Raw genomic sequence first — 21,397 nt, 5'->3', positions numbered from 1 at the left:
AGTGGGTTAACACAAACAGGAGTTGACTGTGAGCAGGCCCTGGACAAGGCCCCCTGTTCCTACCCAATGTGTACACAGCGGCCGAGTGTATACACACAGATGTTTAAAAATCTATTAATAAGACAGTGAAATTTTCTTTTTTTTTCTTTTTTAACTGTAAGTTTCCTTCTAATGTTTCTGATAGAGAGAGAGAGAGAGAGAGAGATCCATCTGGGTCTAGAGAGATGGCTTAGTGGTTAAGAATACTTGCTGCTCTTAAGAGAGGACCCAAATTCAGTTCCCAGCACCCACACCAGGAAACGGATCAAATCGTCGTATGTGATCATGGATTTTATACTTGGAGGTTATTAAGGTCATGGGTTATGATACATGGGCATATGAGCAAAGAATAAGTAATCCAAGCAGGTACCTGTGCCCAAGTCCACTTCCTGCATTCCTTGTTGGAACCCGAGCCCTTGGCCCCTTGTTCGTGTCATGAGGTAACAGGGAGGGTAGATATGAATAGCCAGTCTCAGTCTCAGATGAAAACCAGGCAAGAGTAGCGGATAAATAGCAGTGGCTGAACGCAAGCCCAGCGCGTGTCTGGAGCCTTTCCGACCAACATGGAGGGCCCATGAGCTAAATGTAACCTCTTTCAGTTGGATGACACTAGGCTTGGGGCCAAGTCACAGGTGAGGACTCATCTGAGGATAGGAATGTGACAGGCAGCAGAGGCACAGCTGTAAGAAAGGACTAGCCCTGCCTGTTGACTGTGGCTGAGAATGGACTAGTAAGTCCCTTCTCTGGCATTTCTGTAAATGAAAATGGAGAATTACTAAATTGGTAGGTGGGTGGGTCCCCAGAGCCCTAAGTCTGGGCTTTTTAGAAAACACTCTCACTCATGATTGAGGCTTGGCTACCCCCTTTCCTCCCAGTCTGCCCGGGACCTTGATCATTTGTAACTATGTAACATAATTTGTAACTATGTAACACATGTGACCCTGGGCTAATGGGCTAACTCCTGCCTACCTCCTGTCTGTATCCGGTTGTCTCCAGCTCTGTGACATCTATGAGCTACTGATAACTGCTTAACTGAGGGTTTGGGGTGGCGTGAGGCTGGGGCAGAGCATCATACAGAATGGTCTTACTGAACTCAGTAAAATGGGGCTCCTGGCACCTCTTGGAGCTGATGTGGTTTACACAGAGAGTGGTTCTTCCCACAAATCAAGGGTTTTTAGGACTGGTGGCATCAGATGTCTTGAATGCAAACAGATCTATGGGAATCCTGGGCCTGAGTCCCTGAGGTCAAGGACAAGACAGTGGCATGGCCCTAAGAAAGACTGAAAGAAAAAGGTGGGAGGCGGGAAGTGTCTGAGTCATGGGCAGGTATGGAAGGTCCAGTACATAAGCCAGCCTCTGTCCAGGACAGACCGGCCTGCATTAGCTGCCGTCTGCTGGGTCGAGGCAGGCCCATCCAGGTGGATGAGGGACTGCAGGTAGGGAAAGGCAACCCTGGCCCAAGACTTCTGTACCCCCACCCCTTTATTTTATGGCAAATGGGACAAACTGGTTCTAAGATTCCTCCAAAGTCACCAACCAACTGATTCTCAAACACTGGGCAGATTTATTCTCAGACAAAATTCTGATCTCCTTTGTCAGAAGCTGTGACCCCAGCATCCCCTGGGAGGTCTTCCTTACAGGAGACAATGGGAGAAGCCTGACCGCCTATGTTCACCTAAGTTTGTTTGGCAGAGTCTGAAGTAAGAATGGAGGGCATTGGGGCTGGGGATTTAGCTCAGTGGTAGAGCGCTTACCTAGGAAGCGCAAGGCCCTGGGTTCGGTCCCCAGCTCCGAAAAAAAGAACCAAAAAAAAAAAAAAAAAAAAAAGAATGGAGGGCATTGAGTTGTTGAAGCTGTCGTCTTCATAGGCAGGCAAATGGATGGCGAGCACAGGTTTCTAGATAGTTGGTCACCATCTTAGGGTTACTTTTGCTGTGATGAAATACCATGACCAAAAGCAACACGGGAGGACAGGGTTTATGTTTCCTTGTTCTCCATTCCAAGTTCACTATCAAGAAGGAAACTAGGGCAGGAACTCAGGCAGGGCAGGAACCTGCAGGCAAGACTGATACAGAGGCCATGGGGTAGGAGTGGGGTGCTGCCCACTGATTTGCTCATTATGGCTTGCTCAGCCTGCTTTCTTATAGGACCCAGGACGTGAGCAAGTCAGTGGGCACAGTGGGTAGTTGGTCACCATCTTAGGGTTACTTTTGCTGTGGTGAAACACCTAGATGGAAAAAGTGGTGGTGGTGGTGGTGGAGGAGGAGGAGGAGGAGGAGGAGGAGGAGGAGGAGGAGGAGGAGGAGGAGGAGGAGGAGGAGGAGTCCTAGAGGATCCAGAGACCATGGGTGAGGGGGAATAGATTCTTGACTGGCAGCATCCCGAAGTGGCCCAGCCATCTCATGGAGACAAGCGATGGCCCCACCAGTCCTTTTATAAAAGCCACCAGGATTCAGTCAAGGGCACCACCCTGATGACTTTTCCTAATCTAAATCCCCCTTCCAAAGCCCTGACTGATTGACAGACAGACTAAAGTCCTGTCTTCCCAGTGGGCACTGACACATAATTAGACATAGTGGAACATACCTGCCATCCCAGAGTGTGTATGTGTGCATGTATGCATGCATGTATGTGTGCATGTGTGTGTATGTGTGCATGCCTGTGTGTATGTGTGTGTATGTGTGCATGCCTGTGTGCATGTATGTGTGCATGCCTGTGTGTATGTGTGCATGCCTGTGTGTATGTGTGTGCATGTATGTGTGCATGCCTCTGTGTGTGTGTGTGTGTGTGTGTGTGTGTGTGTGTGTGTGTGTACATGTGTGCATGGTAAAGGGAACTTTACTTTGTTGTGAGGACAGCCTGGATTATCCAGGTTAGAAGTGAGACTCTTTCTCCAAAACAGAAGCCCAGCATGTAGAGCCCGGGGGTTTACAAACCACATTCAAGGCAAAGCTGGAGCTCATGGGAACACTTGGCTGTGGCTGGCCTGAGAGCACTGATGGCCACAGCCAGTGGACAGCAACCCATCACTAACAAAACCACCGAGCGCCGCCTAGTCCAGACCTGGAGGTATAAGGACCCATCAGCAGAGAGCAGAAAACCAGATCTCTCCCTTGGCCAGAGCGCTAATAGTAAAAGCTGAGGCTCAGAACACGTGGTTTGTCACTCATTGCCACTGGATTGAGGTACTGTGTGAGGTCAGGAGGGAGATGCTACTTCACAAGCTGAGTGCCTTCGTTCCTGGAGCAAACCTTTTGTGATGCTGGCAAGTCTGGGGCCAACACCTCTGAGATGACCCGCTGGGATCTCCTGAGCCCAAAGTGTTTGAGAGACAGTTCTGCAGGGCAAGAGAGTGAAGAGACTGTGCCTGTTCGCTCTCTGAAAGGTGAGTGGGTGTTACATGCTCACCCCTCCCCCAGCCAAGAAGCCTACAGTAACCTTGGTGTCTGTACCAGATGCTAATAGGGCTGTGTGGCCACCGCAGTCAGGTCTGATTCTGAGCAGGCCCAAGGAAGCTGGTATGAGGTGGAGGAGGGAGGGTTCCTCCATGATCCCATGCAGCCAAGCAGAATGTCTGAGGAGCTTGCAAAGGAGACATGGAGGGCAAATCAAGGCTGCAACCTCTAAGGGCATTAGCGTATAGGGTATCTAAGAATCCAAGACTGCCGTCCTGGCCTGGGTGGACTGAACTGGGGCCGGGAGGGGGATGGGTTTAGGTGCTGCTGTCTAACCTCAAAAGTGTCAGAGAAACCAGACAGCCACCAGTCTGACAGCCTGATCTTACCTGGATCCAAAGATCTCCCAAACCTGCTTTTCTGCCTTTCTTTCCTGGGACATGTCCCCACCTCTGGTTGAAGCTGTTCCCAGTCTGCCCAGCAGGGGGAAGCAGAACCTCAAATTATCACAGAACAGACAAAACAGTGTTGTGTACTGGGGAGTTTGGGCAGCTGGAATTATGGAAGTCACAGCCCCACGTGAGACCAGTGACAACACAGCCACTAGGACTAAGAGGGTGACAGGGCATGGATGAGAAAGGGCTGCAGCATTCCACAGTCCTTCCCCTGGCCACCGTGTCTAGGTTTGTGAGGCACCGAGACACTTGAGGGGTCCATGATGCTGCACCGTATTCTCCAGTATCGGATAAGCTCACAGTGTGCATGAAGGACAATTGGGGCCTGGAGGGGGGAGAGGTAGTAGACTGCCCCTCCCCCCAGGTCTGATAGGAGCCCACCGTGGAGAAGAGTAGCAGGGGTAACCTTGTCATTGGACAAGCTGAGCCACGGTCACAGGGACACTGAATGAGGCCAAGGGCCTCACCCGGACCTGGGCTGTACGCAGCCTGAGTCTCAGTCCTCCAGTTCACAGTTGAGATTGGCAATGACGCAGGCTAATGGCTTAGCAATGAGCAGAAGTGGGTTGGGACTGGAGTCCAGGACTATTCACCCAGAGCCCACCCTTTCCCCAGAACCCATCACATCCCAAGCCGGACAATTTGGCTCTCTTGAGAAAAATCTATCTAGTCTTATAGTTCTTCCTGCCGTGAGGGAAAGGCTCAGCATCCATGGCTGGCTTACAGGGATTCAGCCAAGCAGGTAAGGCGCTCAGACTCCCGACTCCTGGGCAGCCCCACCTCTACTCCCACCAGGGCACTGGAGGTCACAGAGAGGCAGATGAGAATAGCTACAACCTCGGCTTCACAGGCTGAACCACACTGACAATCTCAGCTGCTTCCAACTCCCACTGAGAACTCAGGGTGAAATCTTACAAACGGTCTGAATGGGTGTGTGCTCACACCGCCTCTGGAACTTCTGACCTTAGCAAAACTACAGCTTTTAGGGAACAGAGTTATCTAGCTGGGGGTGTGAGGATGTTTACAGAAGGCACCCATCTGCAAAACTGCCATCCTAAGAAGTGTCAGGGTGTGCCCTTAGATGCTAAAGACTGATGGATTCCAAACCCATAGGGAGGAGAATAGGAGTCAAGGTGCTGCCCACATCGCTCCTCAGGGAACTCCAGAGCCACAAGATTCTGGAAAGTTCTTTGGCACTTTCCTGCTCCCTGCAGCCCTACCTCATCCTGACCTATACCTTACAGGGGTCTGGCATCTCGGCAGACTTGTCATGGGTCTGGTTCTTTTTTTTTTTTTTTTGGTTCTTTTTTTTTTTTCGGAGCTGGGGACCGAACCCAGGGCCTTGCACTTCCTAGGTAAGCACTCTACCACTGAGCTAAATCCCCAGCCCATGGGTCTGGTTCTTATGAGCTGGCTTTCTGGGGCTCCCTGCCACCTAGGGCTACAAGGAAGCCTGGCCTGTCTTTACCTCCTGGGCTGACTGCTAGGTTGTGTGGTCCTCTGATTGTGCAGCGAACTTGATTGTGCACTTAGCAACATTTCTGCCTGTCCTTACACCTCTGATGTCTTTGCTCATTGGGCAAAAGCTACAAGGTTGTCCAATTTGCTTAAGAGCATATTCAGGGGGCTGGGGATTTAGCTCAGTAGTAGAGCGCTTACCTAGGAAGCGCAAGGCCCTGGGTTCGGTCCCCAGCTCCGAAAAGAAGAACCAAAAAAAAAAAAAAAAAAAAAAAAAAAAAAGAGCATATTCAGTAGCGATTCAATGTCTCCAGTGGAAGTTCATAGGGTCACAGTCCTGTCTTCACTCCCTGGAGGACTATTAGGTGTAACATAGGGTCACAGTGCCCTCCTCACCCACCTTTCCCAGGATGCCCTTCTTGCAAGTGAGCACAGGGTTCCCATTGTGGACTGGCCCAAGGGATAGTATAGTGTGCAAGGGGTGGGTCTAGTGTGCAAGGGGCGGGTCTAGTGTGCAAGGGGCGGGTCTAGTGTGCAAGCCCAAACTGACTGAGGCTTCTTTAGGTCCTCACTTTCTCCTCAGAATCCCAAGCCTTCTCTAATACTCTCCAGCCCTTGAGAGCTGCCATGTGTTAGCTGCTACAAAGGGACTGCTTACCCTGGTCTCTCCTGGAGGACCGCCATCTTCCCACCACCTCTTGTCACACAGAGCACTGCACTGAGCCTCCCCTGCCCCAGGATAGGCTCAGTGTCAGAGCTGGTGCCTCACTTGGCCTAGGCAAATCAACCAGGCTCATTGCTAGAGCTTGCCCAGTGCCAAAATGGGAAAAACTTTGTGAGCTGTGAAAATTAGAGGTAAAATATACCCCAGGGCTGGCCAATCCTAGCTCATGTCACCGAGGGAACTCCGTGACCTTTTCTGTTCTCCCACTCAAGCTTTCCTTTGTTCCCGTGTGGCACCCTGGTGACACGTGATAACTCAGTATGAAGAGCAGCCTCTCTCCCCCCTTTATCCTCAAACTGAACCTGGATGGGATGCAGGGAGGCAGTGGGTACCTGCCTTGTCCATGGCTGGAGTTAGGCCCAGTGTAGGTCTACCCCGCTATCTCAAAACCACATACATATGCAACATGGCCAAGGGTAGCTCTCATATGGCCTCTTTCTTTTCCTTATTCTGGGGTGTGTTCTCTCTCTCACCCACCTCACTTTCTATACAGTTCCGAGGTGGAGAGAAGACGACTGGCTGTACCCCAGGCCCCTCAGCCTGTGCCCTAGGCTTTATCTGCGCGTGTTAGGAGACTGGCAGAGGAGCCTTTAGCTCTCTCCTTGGCTACAGCACGTGCAGGCGATGCTGACTCACTGGTGTCAGGGATTCCTAGACAGACTGACCGCCAGTTACATACAGGCAGCTTCTCTGGTCATGGAGATGGAGAAGACCCAGGCTACTTGCAGGCTAGAGCCCTGGGATGCCGCTCAGCCTGTGTTCACAGCCCTGGAAACCAGGGGATGCTGGGAAAATTCTGGAGCCAAGGGCCAGAGGGCCTAGGACTCTTGTGTCAGTGCACGCGATGGGGTAGAGGTCCAGCTCCTGAGAGGTCACCTTTCTGTTCTACCAGAGCCACTGGATGACTAAATGGTGCCATCTTATGGGGGATGGTTATTCCCCCTGATCTGTCACCAGATCTCAGGCTAGTTTCTGTGTGATCCATCTAGTGTTCTCGTACTCAGGCAAGAGAATATTTAAAATTAAGCCCCTCTCTGAAAGGCAGAGACAGGAAGTCACATTCTCCAACAGGGAGTGCTGAGACGCAAGTGTGCTGCCAGCCACATGGGGGCGCTCACGAGGGAGCTCTGAGGCTCAGACTAGGAGCGCTCGCCCACCCACACCAGCATAGCTTCTGAGAACCACGGAGTGTTCTATCCATGACTGGAGCTTGCAGACAGCAGGTATTGTCTCTGTTCTTCTTTTTAAATATCGGTTACTTTCTATTCCATCCATTATTACAGATTTCCATTCACTCCGCGTTCACTGGGGCTTTGGAATCTCCGAAGCAATGAGATAACATGTTACCTAGTGTGCTGAGAATAAGCAGGTCACTGTGTCTTTGGCATGACTGGCTTCTTTGTGGTCCGCTACAATGTGTTTTTTGAGACTCTCCTGAGACCTCTGAGCTGCCAGCAGGTACCAGAGAGGCCAAAGGCAGGGGGAGGGAGGGGCTTAGTAGGCCAGCAGTCACCCTCTCGCAACCATTATTGCTGTTCCATCCATTCTACAGCGGTGCAAACCCTTCCAACACGGTAGTCGGGGAGGCTGTGTGGCTCAGCAAACAGTTCCTTTTCTAGCCCCTGACAATTACACACGAGGTTAGTTACCCATCTGCTTCCCAAACTCCTGAGGCCCACATCCCGCCTCGAGGCAAGGGGCCCCACCTAGGAGCAGCACGGCTCATGATCAGAGAGAGGTGTCTGTCCTATGCGGGGTGGAACCTGGGAGCAGGCAGGCAGTTCAGCACTGAGCTGAAATCCGGTCTCCTGGGTTTCTTGTTCTGAGCTAGTGGGCATGTGTATTTGAACTACTTGTAGGTGTCCTGGTTCCAGGAGAACTCTCCCACTCAAGGGTAACAAGGGGCCTTCTGGGGCAAGCCAATGATCTTCGAGGCCCATGCCTTTCTGGGCCTCACTGAAATACCAGAAGAGAAACCACCCATGGCTACCCCTTCTCAAAGCTCAACTCAGCAGCTGGCTCTAATTCCCAGAGGGGCCACCTGAATACCTATCCCAGGAGGGCCGCAACCCTCCTCCCAGCTCCCAGGCTAGACCTAGGGATAGAATGCCTTTTAGAAATGTAGTTTAGAGTCTCTTCAGATACTCCAAGGCCTCAGGACATCGCTGAGTTACAAGTTACTGCCATTGTCTCTCAGACAGCCACAGAGCCACATTTTTGGTGTCTCACATAATGAAACCAATGCAGTGTGGTTTGAGAAGGTTCGGGCATCTCCTGGCCAGTCCCTTCACTGTCTTATCATGGTCCAAACAGCAAGACAACCAGCCGGTCTTTATCTCCCTGGATATATAGCCAGTCTCATGAAGGTGTGGTCAAAGACGAGTACAAGGCCAGGATGAGTGGCAGAGCCCCGGACGGCTGCTGAGTAGGACCATGCATTTTAAATACTTACGTGTAAGAGATTTGGTACCTAGAGCGTGTGGGCCACGTGTTCAGGGCCCAGGTCCAGGGCAAGTTAAGCCAGTGCATGGCAGGGGCTGGCCAGGTATCTGGCACAGCCCAACCGCCCCACACTGCAAATGGTTGTCACTAATGCATCAGACCCGGGGGGCATAGCATCAGGGATGTGTTTTAAGGGAGCGATGAGAAACGTCAGGGCGGACAGAAGTGAGACCTCGACTCCAGCCCTCTGCCTGGTCCCACACCTCGTAGAGCGACGGAGAGAGAGACACAGTTGGGCATTATCTATAAAGTATCTTCTCTTTATTTAAGTTAAACAATTTCAAGGATGGTTTCCATCTATAAAATGGACAAAGCACAAGCTCTGTACAGCAGTTCTTTTTTTTTTTTTTTTAAAAATCAACTGGAAAAAAAAATTACCAAACTATATTTTGAATTTGCAAAACATACTCACAGACACCGTCATTTTCAGCTTCACGGAGACTCGAGGACCACCAGAGAGGACAGCCACCATTTTGCCTGTGCGTGCCCAGGGCTCCTGGGAGTTTTTAAGTTTTTTAAAAACAGGAGTGGGAGTGTGGGAGAGCCCAGATTGACTACAAAACGATACAAGCTCAGCGAGTCGCTTTGGCACACTGTCATGTAAACATGGCTCACCCGAGGGCCTTGCCCAGACCCCCTCTGCTCGGAGCTGGGTTGAGTTGGCACCCTGGTGGCCAGACAATCAGATGGTACAAAGGTGACGAGGCCACAGGGTGGGGCGGGGTACACGTGTGGTTGGGACAGCCCATGTTGTCTCACATCTGTGGTGTCACTGACAGAAGCAGTGCAGAGGTGTCAGGGTTAGCAGCGGACATCGTGCTTGGACTGGACTCCAGCACTCTCCTGCCTCGCCCCGGGCAGCTCTGCCCCCATCCCTGTGAGTGACAGTCCTCAGAGTCTACCCAGGAAGGTGGACATGTATGGACTTAATTAGACACGTGGGCACCCTGTCTGTTACAACGTATCTCTTGTTGTTGCTTGGCAGGGGTGAAAAGACAGAGGGTCAGCACCTGGCCAGGTCTTCCCAGAGGGTCCGTGGTCATGGTGTGCACACACATGGAGCTCCACAAATAGAAGAAACCAGCCTCGCCCACCCCCCTTTGGGTCAGGTGGGAGACAGAGCACTCACCTGCAGGCCCTCTGACCACCTGAAGCTCTGGTCCCCGAGATCTCTGGGACACCTGAGGTGAGCATGGGTGATGCTTTGTGGCCCCACAGGGTGTCACTTCCCCTGCACCCTCTGTGGCTGACACATGCCTAGGTCCTTCGTGTGAGTGAGCAGACCTTGTGGTCCGAACTCTACCCACAATTCCTGCCATAGCCTGTGGACATACCGGGGGGGGGGTGTTGCCCACACCAGGGCTACAGACACATGGGGTCCACCCACACAGGCTGAAGGGCTGCTCTTCTGTGCTCTGCCGGATGCTTGGTTAGTACCAAAGACCCAACATACAGGGTCTCAAACCACTGAGCCTAGGGATAGCATGTGACAGCTGTCCCGAGGGCCCCTGGTCTGTCACGGGGCAGTAGGGTCCTGCTGGCTCACATTAGTTAGAAGCTGTGGGGTTGAGTTTCCCTAAAGAAAAGAAATCTAACGTCAAAAGAAAACCCAAAGCAATACTTGCCAAAAGAGGTGACCTATCTAGGTTTATGGTTGACAATGGGCACAAAGTGGACTTTCTAACCCAGCTGCGAACCCCTTAAACGTTGGTGCTTGTGGGCAGGGCTGACGGTTTGGGGACACCCCCGACTGGAAGAGCAGCGTGGGCAGGCTGGTGAGGCTCCAGAGGCAGAGACGTGGCACCCGCACCTTCACTCTGGAAGCCCAGGCCCCTCCGTGTGGCCGGGCTGCGCTGTGGGGTTCACATGATGATGTAGGGAAAGCGTAGGGAACGGACCGTGATTCTCTGTATACGCATCTCTATTTAGTGTCCCGCCATAGAAAGTTCACGTTCAAATACAGCAAAGTATGTCAACAGAAGAGGGGACGTGGCCCCAGGGGGGGCCAGCTGAGCCCAGGGGCAGGGACAGGGAAAGACAAGCAAATCTGCAGGGAAAGGTCAGCTTTGTGGAAATCATTTTTTTTTTTTCCTCCTTAGACAGGGTCTTGCCTGCCTCAGCCTCCTGAGTGATGGAGTCACAGGCACTGGCCACCATGCCTGGTTCACACACATGATTTTGAACAGGTTAAAAACAAAACAAAACGAAGTGGAGATTGGCGAGTTCTCGCCGTGAGGGCGCTTGCCCCTGCTCCCTCTGTCCTCGATATAAACGTGATTGCTGCTTATCCACTTGCTCCGGCCAGCACCGGGGCTGTCCTCTGAGGGGTGTGAGCAGGAAGCAGAAAGCAGGAGGCAGAGGGTGCCAGCCTTGGGAGGGACCCTCTGTCCTGAGCCCCCGGGGCTCACTGCCTTCCATACAGCTGTCAGCCCAGCTCACACCTCGCTGAGGACTCGAGACTTAAGACTTTCAGACCATGGTGGGACACTGAGGTATATAGTTTTGCGGAAAGTTTCAGAAACATAATTATGTGATCACCAAACCGGGCCAGTGTGTGCGGGTGGACGGTGGGCCCCAGGGGCCTCTTATTGCTGCAGGTTGAGTGAGAATTTCCACTGCTGTGACAGGGCCGGGCCGCACACCTCCACACTCAGGCCTCCGCTCTTGGCAGTGCGGCTGTCCAGGCACAGGTTGCTCCCCACGTGTCGCAGTTTGGAGTTGCCTTCGATCTGCTCCCACTTCTGTAACACAGAGCACAGCAGCGGGAGGAGTTTAAGGGCAGCCCAGGGTCTGCAGGCTTCTCTTGGGCACACACCTGCCATTTCCGCCTTCTTTCTCTCTCTGCTCCTGAGTCCCCACTGCCCCCCGTGCCGCAGGCCCCACCTGCCACTCTTGGAGAGCATGCTACACCACGATGCTCCTACCAATGCTAGCACGCTCGACCGACCAACCCACCAAGTCCACCGACCAACCCACCAAGTCCACCAACCCACTGCCATGCACAAAGGCCTAACAGCATCAGGACGTCTGAGGCGCCCTGACCCTGTTGTAACATAAACACCTTGAACATTTACACTTTCAGTTTTTAAAGTCACACAGGCTTTCCTTTTTATCCCCACAGCTTCTCTTTCATTACCAAGGTCTGTGGCGCTAATTAATACTTTATACGTGCAGTAAGGTTCCTTGGAGTATTTCTGAAAATCCCTCTGACGTGGTGGTCTTAAGAGCTCCTCACTCTTGCCTCCTCTCCCCCTCTGACCGTGCAAATACTCGCACGGCTCTCTCAGCCCTTGGGCTCATCAGATGCCAACTGTGGAAGTCAGGGGCGGTCACCCTGAGAGGGGCTCTGCCACCTGCACTGCCTCCCTCCCTCCCTGTCCCCCTGCTGTCAGTTTGCTGGTTTCCCTTCATTGTCATGGAAAGCATGCCTAGAGCCTGACAGAGCCTGTGGAGAGAACACAGAGTCTGGCTCCTGGGGGGAGGGGCTGTCATGTGTTGAAGCATCCACTAGACAGTGGGTGCTGAGAGAACAATGAAGTCACAGCTGTCCCTCGAAGGTGCTCCTCAGCGCTGGCATCGGCCTGATGGGACGCCGCAGTGTGGCGGGTTTACTGGCGCAGCGCTCCCACATCCCCACAGGTGGAGGCTCAGGGCTGTACTCATCACCCAGGACCAAGCAGCCTTCCCTGTCTTAGAATCAGTTAAGGGCCCCACAGAGAACACTGGGGCAGTGTCTCTATCACCTTTTCCTTCTTAAAAGGCTAACAGACCAGATAAAGTCTCACTTTACCACTGACTTACGGCCCAAAGGCCTGGCTGTGTTCTAGGTAGGTCCAGGGGACAGTGGCCTTCCCTGGATCAACATTTCCAATCTTTTTCTATAGGATCTGACTCAAACTATACAACTACACAGACAGAGATGACTGTATAGAGGGCGAACACAGGGTGGGCTGGGAGTGGGGACATAGCACTCAGGTACTCTGACACCTAGGATCCAAACAGGAACTGGATGCTGGCTGTGGCCCTGTACCACCAGCTGGTGGTGGTGGGTGGGGAACCTAGGCCTTTGCTTCCCTTTGTGCAATCAGGTGGATGGAAGGACGCTGAGCTGTAGCTCTGGTGGCCCTCGTGCCTCAGTTTCCCTCTACATTTGTCTTCTGGGGAGGGACTGTGGGAAGACTAGCTACATTCCCCCATGGTGGGTTAGAAGGGACTGTTAATGTCTGCATTGTGATTGTCACCGCAGGGCTCAGAAAGGTGGTTTGCCCAAGATTCCCCAAGGAATAAGCCAGACAGAACCAGCTTCCAAGGCTTGCGATAAGCTCTGGTCCATGGAAGAAGCAGAGAGGATCCTAACTCTCACCAAGGTGAAGACGATCTCACTGTGAGCTCAGAGTAAGACACGTGCACACCCTGCTATGGAGCCAGGCACCGCAGGCTGCTCCCCTTTATGGCCAGGGACTGACAGGGAGCTGAGGAGATTACTGTGGCCCTGAACCTCAGGAAAACGTCACCCTACATAACTGCTAGCCATGGAGAAAATGTAGTCAAAGCTCAAAGTCCACTTTCAGTAGGACGTGGCTACCCTGCAGTAAGTCTCTGTCCACCCAGGCTCATCTCCTTAACCATTTAGATCGGAACTTTTCTAAAGTTCTGCAGGGGAAACAGGCGTTTATCACCAGGATTTTGTCCAAGGAATCACATAATTTCAAATAAAACCCTCTGTGGCGCGAGGGAGGAAATGAGACAGGGACCATGGGACATGGTCATCCAAAGGATGAACGGCAGCCACTGGACTGCAGGTGTGAGATGGATAAGCACCCGGTCCTTGTCACTGTCAGCGCCGGGAAAGCCTGGGACCCGGGACCCACCTGTCTGCTGTCGTTCTCCCGGCAGCCCTGCAACCTGATGAGTGATCCTGGTGAACGGTCCACCACAGTAAGGCACAGGTCCATGTGCTTCACCGACTTCTCCTTAGTCAAGGCCCATTCCTGGGAGAGACCACAAGTCAGAAGCACACCTCAAGTCAGGCTACGGCCATGTGGGGAACTTTACCCAGGACGCCAGGGGTAGGTAACTTGGAGCCAGCTGGATACTCCCAGCTAAGGGACAAAGCTACACGTGGCTGCTGAGCTGGCCTTGGTAGCTGTGATGTTTTGGTGGGAAATGCGTTTGCACATGTGGCCCCAGCTGGCAGGTCTGTTCTGAGAGGCTGTGGAAATGCACACTCCTGCTGCCTCTCTGGCTGGCCAGTCTAGTTATGATGGGCTGGCTGATCTCTCAATCCAGGAGCCAAAATAAACGCACCCTCAAGTATTTCTGTCAAGTATTTGGTTAGAGAGGCAAGAAAAGTTGTTAATACAGTGACCTAAATGAGCTGTATCAAGAGTGACTGGCACACTGCGACAGCTAACTGTGTTAAGCATTTTAGCTCAAAGTGCAAGTTAGAGATCCGGTCAGCATCACTCTAACCCACAAGTCCTCCCACACACTCTGCTTTGGAAACAGATTTATGAGCGTAGGTGGAATCTGAGAAAACTCCATACATGATACATTGTAGCTTTCAGCGAATGTCTACATGGCTGAAGTCTGTGGGAACCTGCTGCTGGTACTCGCAAAGCCCTGACTGCAGGAAGCGTCTACACATCCATGCACGGTATGGCTCCTAATTGGGTGCTCGCCATGTGCTCAACTGTCTCAAGCCTTTGCACAGGAACTGCATGAGGGGTGTATGTGTGTGTGTGTGTGTGTGTGTGTGTGTGTGTGTGTGTGTGTTCGTGGTGGGGGGCAGAGAAGTGGGGAGAGAGAGGATTGGAGGGTAGACGTATAGAGACTGGGGCAAACGAGATGGGGCAGACAGGTTGGAGGCAGCATTGTCCGGTCAGTCTTTCCTTGCCCTCTCTATCCCTGCCCTGGAACGGGACTGCTCCTCTCTACCGCTGCACATTTACAGGAAGCTACTCACAGAAGAGCCTACACTGTGAGTCACAGGGCTGGGCCCTTCTGAAGACGGCCTCGCTTTCTGTCAACTGTCTCCTTGTAGATTGTGGACATAAGGTGGCCGCTTCCTCCTCGTACTCCCATGCCGTGCTGTCCCCGTGGGACGTCAGAAGGGTCCTTCTCTCTTAAGCGGTTCTGTCACCACAGTGAAGGGTGGGTAGCTTATATATAGTCTGTCTGCTCTATCCAGTGTGCTTCCTTCCAGATGTGCCGGGGTGTGGAGATGCAACTCAGTGTCCCTGGTACACTGCAGCTCTAGGACGTGGAAGTCCAGGACCCTCCCTGACCCAATGTGTGGGCAACAGCTGGAGACACGCTTGAGTTAGAGGAGTCATGGGGACCCCTGGGCACTGAGGTGCTAGCCTGTCTTCATGTGACAAGTGTGGGAAGATGCTGGCCGGGAAGGGGACGTGTGGAGACTGTGTACCTCATTATTTTAAGATGAGTAATACACTGAACTCCAAATCTGATTTGGCTGTGCATGCGGCAGAGCCAGCCACCTTGTGCTGGTCCTTCAGCAACCTGAATTTGTCAAACATCTAAGAAATGCTTTTAGGAGCCGCCGTCCCTAAGAAGGTGTGGCCATCAGTCATTCTTCCATTTCCTCTGTGCTGCTGAGGCTAGGCTGGGAACCAGATAACAGCGTCCCATCCACACTGCCCGTACCGTGCCACCTAAAGTCCCCATCCTTGTGTCTCCTGACCCACAAAGCTTCACTCTGTTAATTCAGAGGGGACTCGGTCCCGGGAGGGACACCGGCTGGTGTCACCTTTGCCTCTGGGTCCCCTCCAAGCACTGGAGTGCCAGTCACACATGGCAGCCCCAATTTAAATTCAGCAGAGTTAAGTAAAACCAACTTAATCCAAGTAGGCACACCTTAAGAGCTCATGTGCACAGGTGCCTGCCAGCCATAGTCCTACAACATTTCTAGCACTGAGGAAGGGGGTCCTGGACCCCAGCTGCCTGTGGGGCGAGGTATCCCAGGCTGAGTGGAAAATTGTGTCAACCACCAAGCAGGCCCTGATCCTTGACCTGAGAAGACTGAAGCTGAGCACAAGCTAAGCAAGGACCTGTTAGGGACAAATGTGGGTACAGACGCAGGTCCAGTACATGGCAGTGGGTTCAGCAGGGACGACAGACAGAGCTGGTGGGAAGTCGTAGCCTAAACAACAGGTGCTAATGCCACCTCGGTATTTCCCTCACCGGCACAGCACAGCCCACAGCGGATGAGCCGCTCGAGGCGGCATTCGATACCTGTAACATCCAGCTGGCTCCGAGGCTGCTGGTGGGGCCGGGGTGTTCGCCTACCTGAGGACTCTGGGTCTGCAGGCCAGCATGCTCCCCACCTACCTGGTTTCCCCCAGCGTTGTGACACTCATAAATCCCAACAACTCCATCCGCAAAGTGTCCCAAGGTGTCCAGGCAGTTGGTTCCCTGCTGTAAGGCTCCAAAAGCTATGTCCTGGTGGTCTGGAACCCTGAAAGGCATTCGTTGTAAGAGCCAAGGCCACCTCCCCAGCCCTGTGCTTCCTGTTCACCATGGCCTCTGCACATGGCCTAGACAACAGAGACAAGACGGCAGCTTTGCATCACCCAGACATGATGGTGGCCCCAACTTCTGGATTCCTAACTCTTTAAGAGGGTTAAGTGGGCCAGGCAACGCCTACAATCCCGGCATTTAGAAGGCTGAGGGGGGATTTCTGTGAGAGTTTGAGGCCGGCTTGGGCTACAGAGTGAACCCGTCTCACCATCTCCAAGCAACACATGGCAAACAGGAGATGTTTCCTAATGTTCTGATAAGGGAGAGTGACTACCAAGTCGGGCTGCTGGCTGTCCCTTAGGAAGACACTCACAGGGTCACATCTGGCCCTTCGTATTTCTCACAGACAAGACCTTGACCGGTAGGGCTCAGCCTGTGGGATTGGGTACGTGGTCCAGTGTACACAAATGGATGGAATGTATGGGGACCTGTGTGTTTAGGAAGGAGTCTGGCCTCACCCTTGAGAGGCACTGGCTGTGGTCTCCTGATTAAGGGCCATGCTCTAACTAACCCTTGACTGTTCTCCTTTGTGGAAATGGTGAAATGGGCGGGTCCTTCAGGACAAGAACGACTTGGTGGCATCTGCGGCCAGAAGCCCACTGGTTTTCTAGTGGAGTCCCTGGTGCCCTCAGGACACAGCTCCTGCCACTTACAGGGAAGAGCGGTGTGGAGGCAGGGCTCTGCAGAGGCTGTCTGTCCCTCACTCCCCGGTAGGAGCTGGGACACCATCACTGTTAATGCTACTCTACACTAAGAGGGCCGGAGCAGCTGATGGGAGTTGTGGGAGAGGAGTGTGCTCATGGGGAGACAGCCTCTGCCTCACTAGTCCACCTCACTAGTCACTAGAAGGGGACAAACCAAGTCGGGGGTGCTTTGGGATTCTCCCTTCAGTGTTTCTCTCACAGAGAACAAGGGTAACTGCAAAAGAGGGGGTGCCTGTGGGGCGGGGACCATGTGCTCTCCCTGGCAGCCAGGCTCACAGCAAGCACGAGGCCTCTGCAGCCTCCTTGTTCACCTTTATTCCTCAGAGGTCACAAGTGCACCCAGGCCCCAGGACTTACCTCAGCTCAGGGTAGACGTTGTCTAGGTACCACTTGAAGGGCTTGCAGCCCAGCTTTTTCCTGAGCTCCAGTCTGCTCTGAATACTAGAAGAAAGAAAGATACAGTCATTTTGGAACGCTGGGAGAATAAGGTGGCCTACATGGTATGGCACGTGCTGGCCAGTCTCGGGTGCCCATGACCTGCTGACCTCCCACTAGGACATGCTGGCACAGAGTGGAGAGCCCTGTTGACACTGCCAGGGTCCCTACAAGGACAGGGTGGCAGCTATCCTCACCTGTCCCAGGGTCCCCACCCCTCCCAGGGTCCGCAGGAGAAGGACAGGGCAGCGACACTCACTTTCCATAGGGCACGTTGCGCGCAGAAGGCACTGCTGCGTAGTAGAAATGTTTGAACTCGTCCATCCAGACCTCAGCTGCCCGGCGCGTGTTCCTGAAAACAAAGTAAGTCATCCCAAACTGTAACTTCCATCCCCTCCCCAGAGGGAGTCACCTAACCCTGTAGGTCTGCCGAAGGAGGACAGTGCCTCGAGGGTGGCATGGTGCAGCCTCAGCTACCTCAGGGTCTGTGGGATGTGCTAGGCTGAAGCATCATCACTCAGCACAAGTCAGCCCAGGGCAGGACGGACGGCACAGACACTGACAGACATCCCTGCTGCGCCTCAGGGAAGGAGCCTCTAGTGGAGACTCTGGTCAAGACAGCCTTCCACAGCGTGAGTGGACATGGTACCCTGGCATGCTGGGAAAGTAAACTAGGTTCTTCTAACCCGCTCTGCCCTCCTCAGCGGTAACATTGTGTGTAGATTAGAAATGACAGCATGAAGAAGTGGGAGCATCAGGTCCTAGGTCTGGGGACGCCCGCTGTCCTTAGTATATAGATGGAGCTTGCTTCCATGACGGTTAGGAAGGGCAGGGCTACTGTAAGCACAGATAGCTGCAGACCCTCTGCTTGGGTGAGGGGAGACGCGGCCTACCACGATCTTCCAAGACGAACACTGCAAGCAGTGGTTGCCCTGTAGGTGAATCATTTTCTCTGCGGTAAGGACTTTTCAATGCTGAACCTGTCACACTGTCTGAGCTGTAATTACTAAATCCATTTCCACCTGGGGCCTCCGTCTTCCCCATAAAGTGACAAATATTCCTGCTGTCCCTGAATGGGGGAGGGGCAGAGTGTTGCCACTGAGGGACAAGATATTGTAAATGTGCTCATCCTTGGACTCCTGGTGCTGACCCCAGAAATTCACCTCCAGGTTGATAACCAGGGGTGACACACACGTGGAAATGTCCTCATTTCACAGTTTATAATGGAAAACTCGAAGCCCTGAGGGGTGTCTGAGGAGCGCATGCTCACAGCTGTGGAGGTCTGTGCACTGAGAAATGCTCAGATGGCTGACACAGAACTCTGGCTCCCGGTGTGTCTGTGAGGAGCAGACTGCCGAGATCCAGAAGGCTCTGACATAACCACTGCCCACCTCCCTAGACAGAGTCGAAATTGGCCAGGCGTGTCACTAGGTGGTGGAGAGAGGTAGGGGGTGGAGCCACGCCCCTAAAGTCGTCCCTGCCCTCCAAGTCCTACCTGTACATGAGCAGCCTCTTAACATGACACTAGGACTGATTCTGTCTAAACAGGTCCAGAAACAGTCAAGTGACCGAGACTGGAGCCTCCCATACACCCTGCAGCCTCTGACAGGCTGAGCACAACCCACCTCAGCAGCATGGACTCCTGTGCTGCTTCCACAGGGAGCTTTGTGTCCTTAGCCTGTCAAACTTGTCCCCACCGCCTGTCCCAATTAGCCCAAGTTCTCATCCCCATGGTGCGGACAGACGAGCATTAGAAGCAGTTGTTCAGCTTGTGGGTCTTCCTGTCTGCTCCCTAAGGTCCAGTTTCATACCGTCTGTCCCGTGAGGTCTAACTCACAGGTGTTTGGTTTTTAAAGACCAGGCCTGGCTGTGTAGCCTCCGCTGACTTCAAACTCATAGACATCCACCTGCTTCTGCCTTCTGAGCACCAGGATTAAGGGTGTATGCTACAAGGTTACAATGTTAGAACTGGAAATAGCTACAATGTTAGAACTGGAAAAGATTCCAGGAAAAACCTGGCTGGACAGAGTAGCTTTTCAGTTTCCCTTTGTTTCCGAGCATCTATTGCCATCCTTGATCTGTTATGAGCCTCGATGCCTTCTGGCTGGAGTGCAGTGTGACCTGCCTTCTGATATGGTTTCAATGTCTGCTCCTCCAGAACTCAGGCTCAAATTGAGTTGCAGTGAATGACACCGAGAGAGGCAGGAGCTTGAAGCGGTGGTGGGGCCATGGGGCTCCATTGCCACGAGATTGGAACTGTTCTTCTGTGCCTCGTCCTCATTTCTTACCTTTCGCTATGTGGGGCATCGGGACGGGTTGACACCTTGGTCCCAGATGTGTCAGCACCCGGACAGTTAGCCAACGATGCTGCTCTTTATGGTAACTCAGCAGAGGCACTGTTTACTGCAGTATGTGATGGGCGGATGCGACCCTGTTCTTAGCATCGTGAGCGGTGATGTGTCATAAAACCAGGCTCTCCCTTTGGGGTTTTTGTGACTATCCCATGGTGGTCTTTCCCTGATGTCCCAGTTAGGATAACTCCAGCTATCACCCTCCCCTGCTGCATCCCCTCCTCCATGATGAGCACAGTGAGACAGCTTCTCTCACTGGAATCTTATCTTGCAAGCTAGCCACTGTTCCTTTCTTTCCTCAGCTCAGGGGTCAGGCCTATCAAGGGACAATGTCCTCACAGTTCTAGGGTGTTTTCTGAGCAGACAGCAGACTTCTGGTCTGGCCTTTCATGTCTTACCGGGCAAAGACAGTGCCACTGCCGCCGGGAAATGTGTAGGGGTGCTGCTTCCGGAACACGTGTCCCACACGGCTGCAAGGGATGATCTCCAGGCTGCCACCGCACTGCCACACTCGGAATGAGATCTCTGATAGGAAGGGAAGTTGGCAACCATCAGAATTCATAGCTGCTGTCCCCATGGTTAGCCACCTACCATGCCTCACTTTCTACTGCTGAGGGAAACCTGTGAGGGGCTGCTTCTCCAGAGCAGGATCTGGAGCTTTTATAGAGAGAGGAGACACACTGGGTGCATCCTGGATGGGCCACCTCAGTAGCACACCCAAGATCAAACTTGCATGGAAAGCACTGTGGGACAAGAGGTCTCCCAATGATGATTCTTGGTCTGGGAGCAGATGCCTCCCAGACTAAGACCACGTGAACCCCAGCAGCATCAGAACTGTCAGCTGGAGATGGGCACAGGCCACATCCCTCCACACTATTCACTGCAAACTGACCGAGTACCAGGAGGAGGCACTGGGCTTTCCTTCCAGGGGGAAAAAGAGCCCCTGCCTATCTCTCTCATGTATCAGCAGGTCCAAACGTCAACCAAGTTCCCAGGTAGTGACCAGGGACAGTTACCTGCCCTAATCTTAGCAAGACACACAGGAGGCTGACTATGTCTGTCACTCTGTGCTTTCGGGTCCCTGAGATGTGGTGGCTCCAGTTGCTGGAACCTACAGTGTGAGAGGCTCAGAGACCGTTCAGGCTCACTACCTCAAAGCCTTTCTTGCTCACAAAACTTTACCCAGGCCCACCCAAGCCCAACATGGCACTGAAATGTGGGAAGGAGACGGACTGTCCGCCGCTCCCTTCGCCTCCCCATGGAGCCAGAGCTGGAAGTGGCTTTCATCACGCTGGGCAGAGCTGTCCCACCAGATGAAACGTCTCCACCAACTTCGACTTCAAAGGACACATTCGAGCGACAGGCTAGCTGAAGCTGCTCTTTTGAGCCAACAGGAGCTATCAAAGTCTCTGTCATAAGGAAACCCACTCAAAGGGACAGCGATGTGGCCTTCCCTCCTTGTCCTGGCCCCCTCTCCTCCCAGGGCACACCTGCGTAAGGACGAAGGAAACTAAACTCTTGATAGTGAGGGGAGTGAGCTCTGAATGACAAGCACTTGAAATCAAAGGCATCAAGTGATAGAGAGACAAAGGCTGAACAAGATAAGAGCCTTTTCATCCATCACTTGAGGCACCTGCCTGCACAGACCGCCATCTGTAAAGTGTTCGTGTAGCATTCCTGGGCAAACATGATCTCCAGGGGTCATTAAAAAAATAGGAATTATTCCGAAAAGTAGTGGAGAAGGGTCTGAATATCAGGGCCCATCCATGTGACACTCATGACTACAGTCAGCCAG

General features: G+C 52.9%; 1 protein-coding gene across 3 annotated transcripts in view; it reads right to left on the bottom strand.

Annotated features, from left to right (window-relative positions):
* Window positions 1–8,812: 8,812 nt before the first annotated feature.
* Galnt2 (polypeptide N-acetylgalactosaminyltransferase 2) overlaps window positions 8,813–21,397 on the bottom strand; it is a 111,581-nt gene continuing 98,996 nt past the window's right edge. For all 3 annotated transcript variants that reach the window (NM_001106196.2, XM_039097658.2, XM_039097657.1), the window contains exons 11-16: window positions 20,001–20,127; window positions 17,511–17,603; window positions 17,174–17,257; window positions 15,924–16,050; window positions 13,445–13,564; window positions 8,813–11,314 (exon numbers count right to left, since the gene is read on the bottom strand). In NM_001106196.2, the coding sequence (NP_001099666.2) occupies window positions 11,159–11,314; window positions 13,445–13,564; window positions 15,924–16,050; window positions 17,174–17,257; window positions 17,511–17,603; window positions 20,001–20,127 (707 nt within the window). In that variant the 3' untranslated portion in view covers window positions 8,813–11,158. The remainder of the gene's footprint in view (window positions 11,315–13,444; window positions 13,565–15,923; window positions 16,051–17,173; window positions 17,258–17,510; window positions 17,604–20,000; window positions 20,128–21,397) is intronic.

This window comes from Rattus norvegicus, chromosome 19 (genome assembly GCF_036323735.1).
Source record: "Rattus norvegicus strain BN/NHsdMcwi chromosome 19, GRCr8, whole genome shotgun sequence".
In the NCBI taxonomy this organism is placed as follows: Eukaryota; Metazoa; Chordata; class Mammalia; order Rodentia; family Muridae; genus Rattus; species Rattus norvegicus.
The sequence above is the reverse complement of the archived record's forward strand: the minus strand, read 5'-3'. Positions and strand labels throughout refer to the sequence as shown.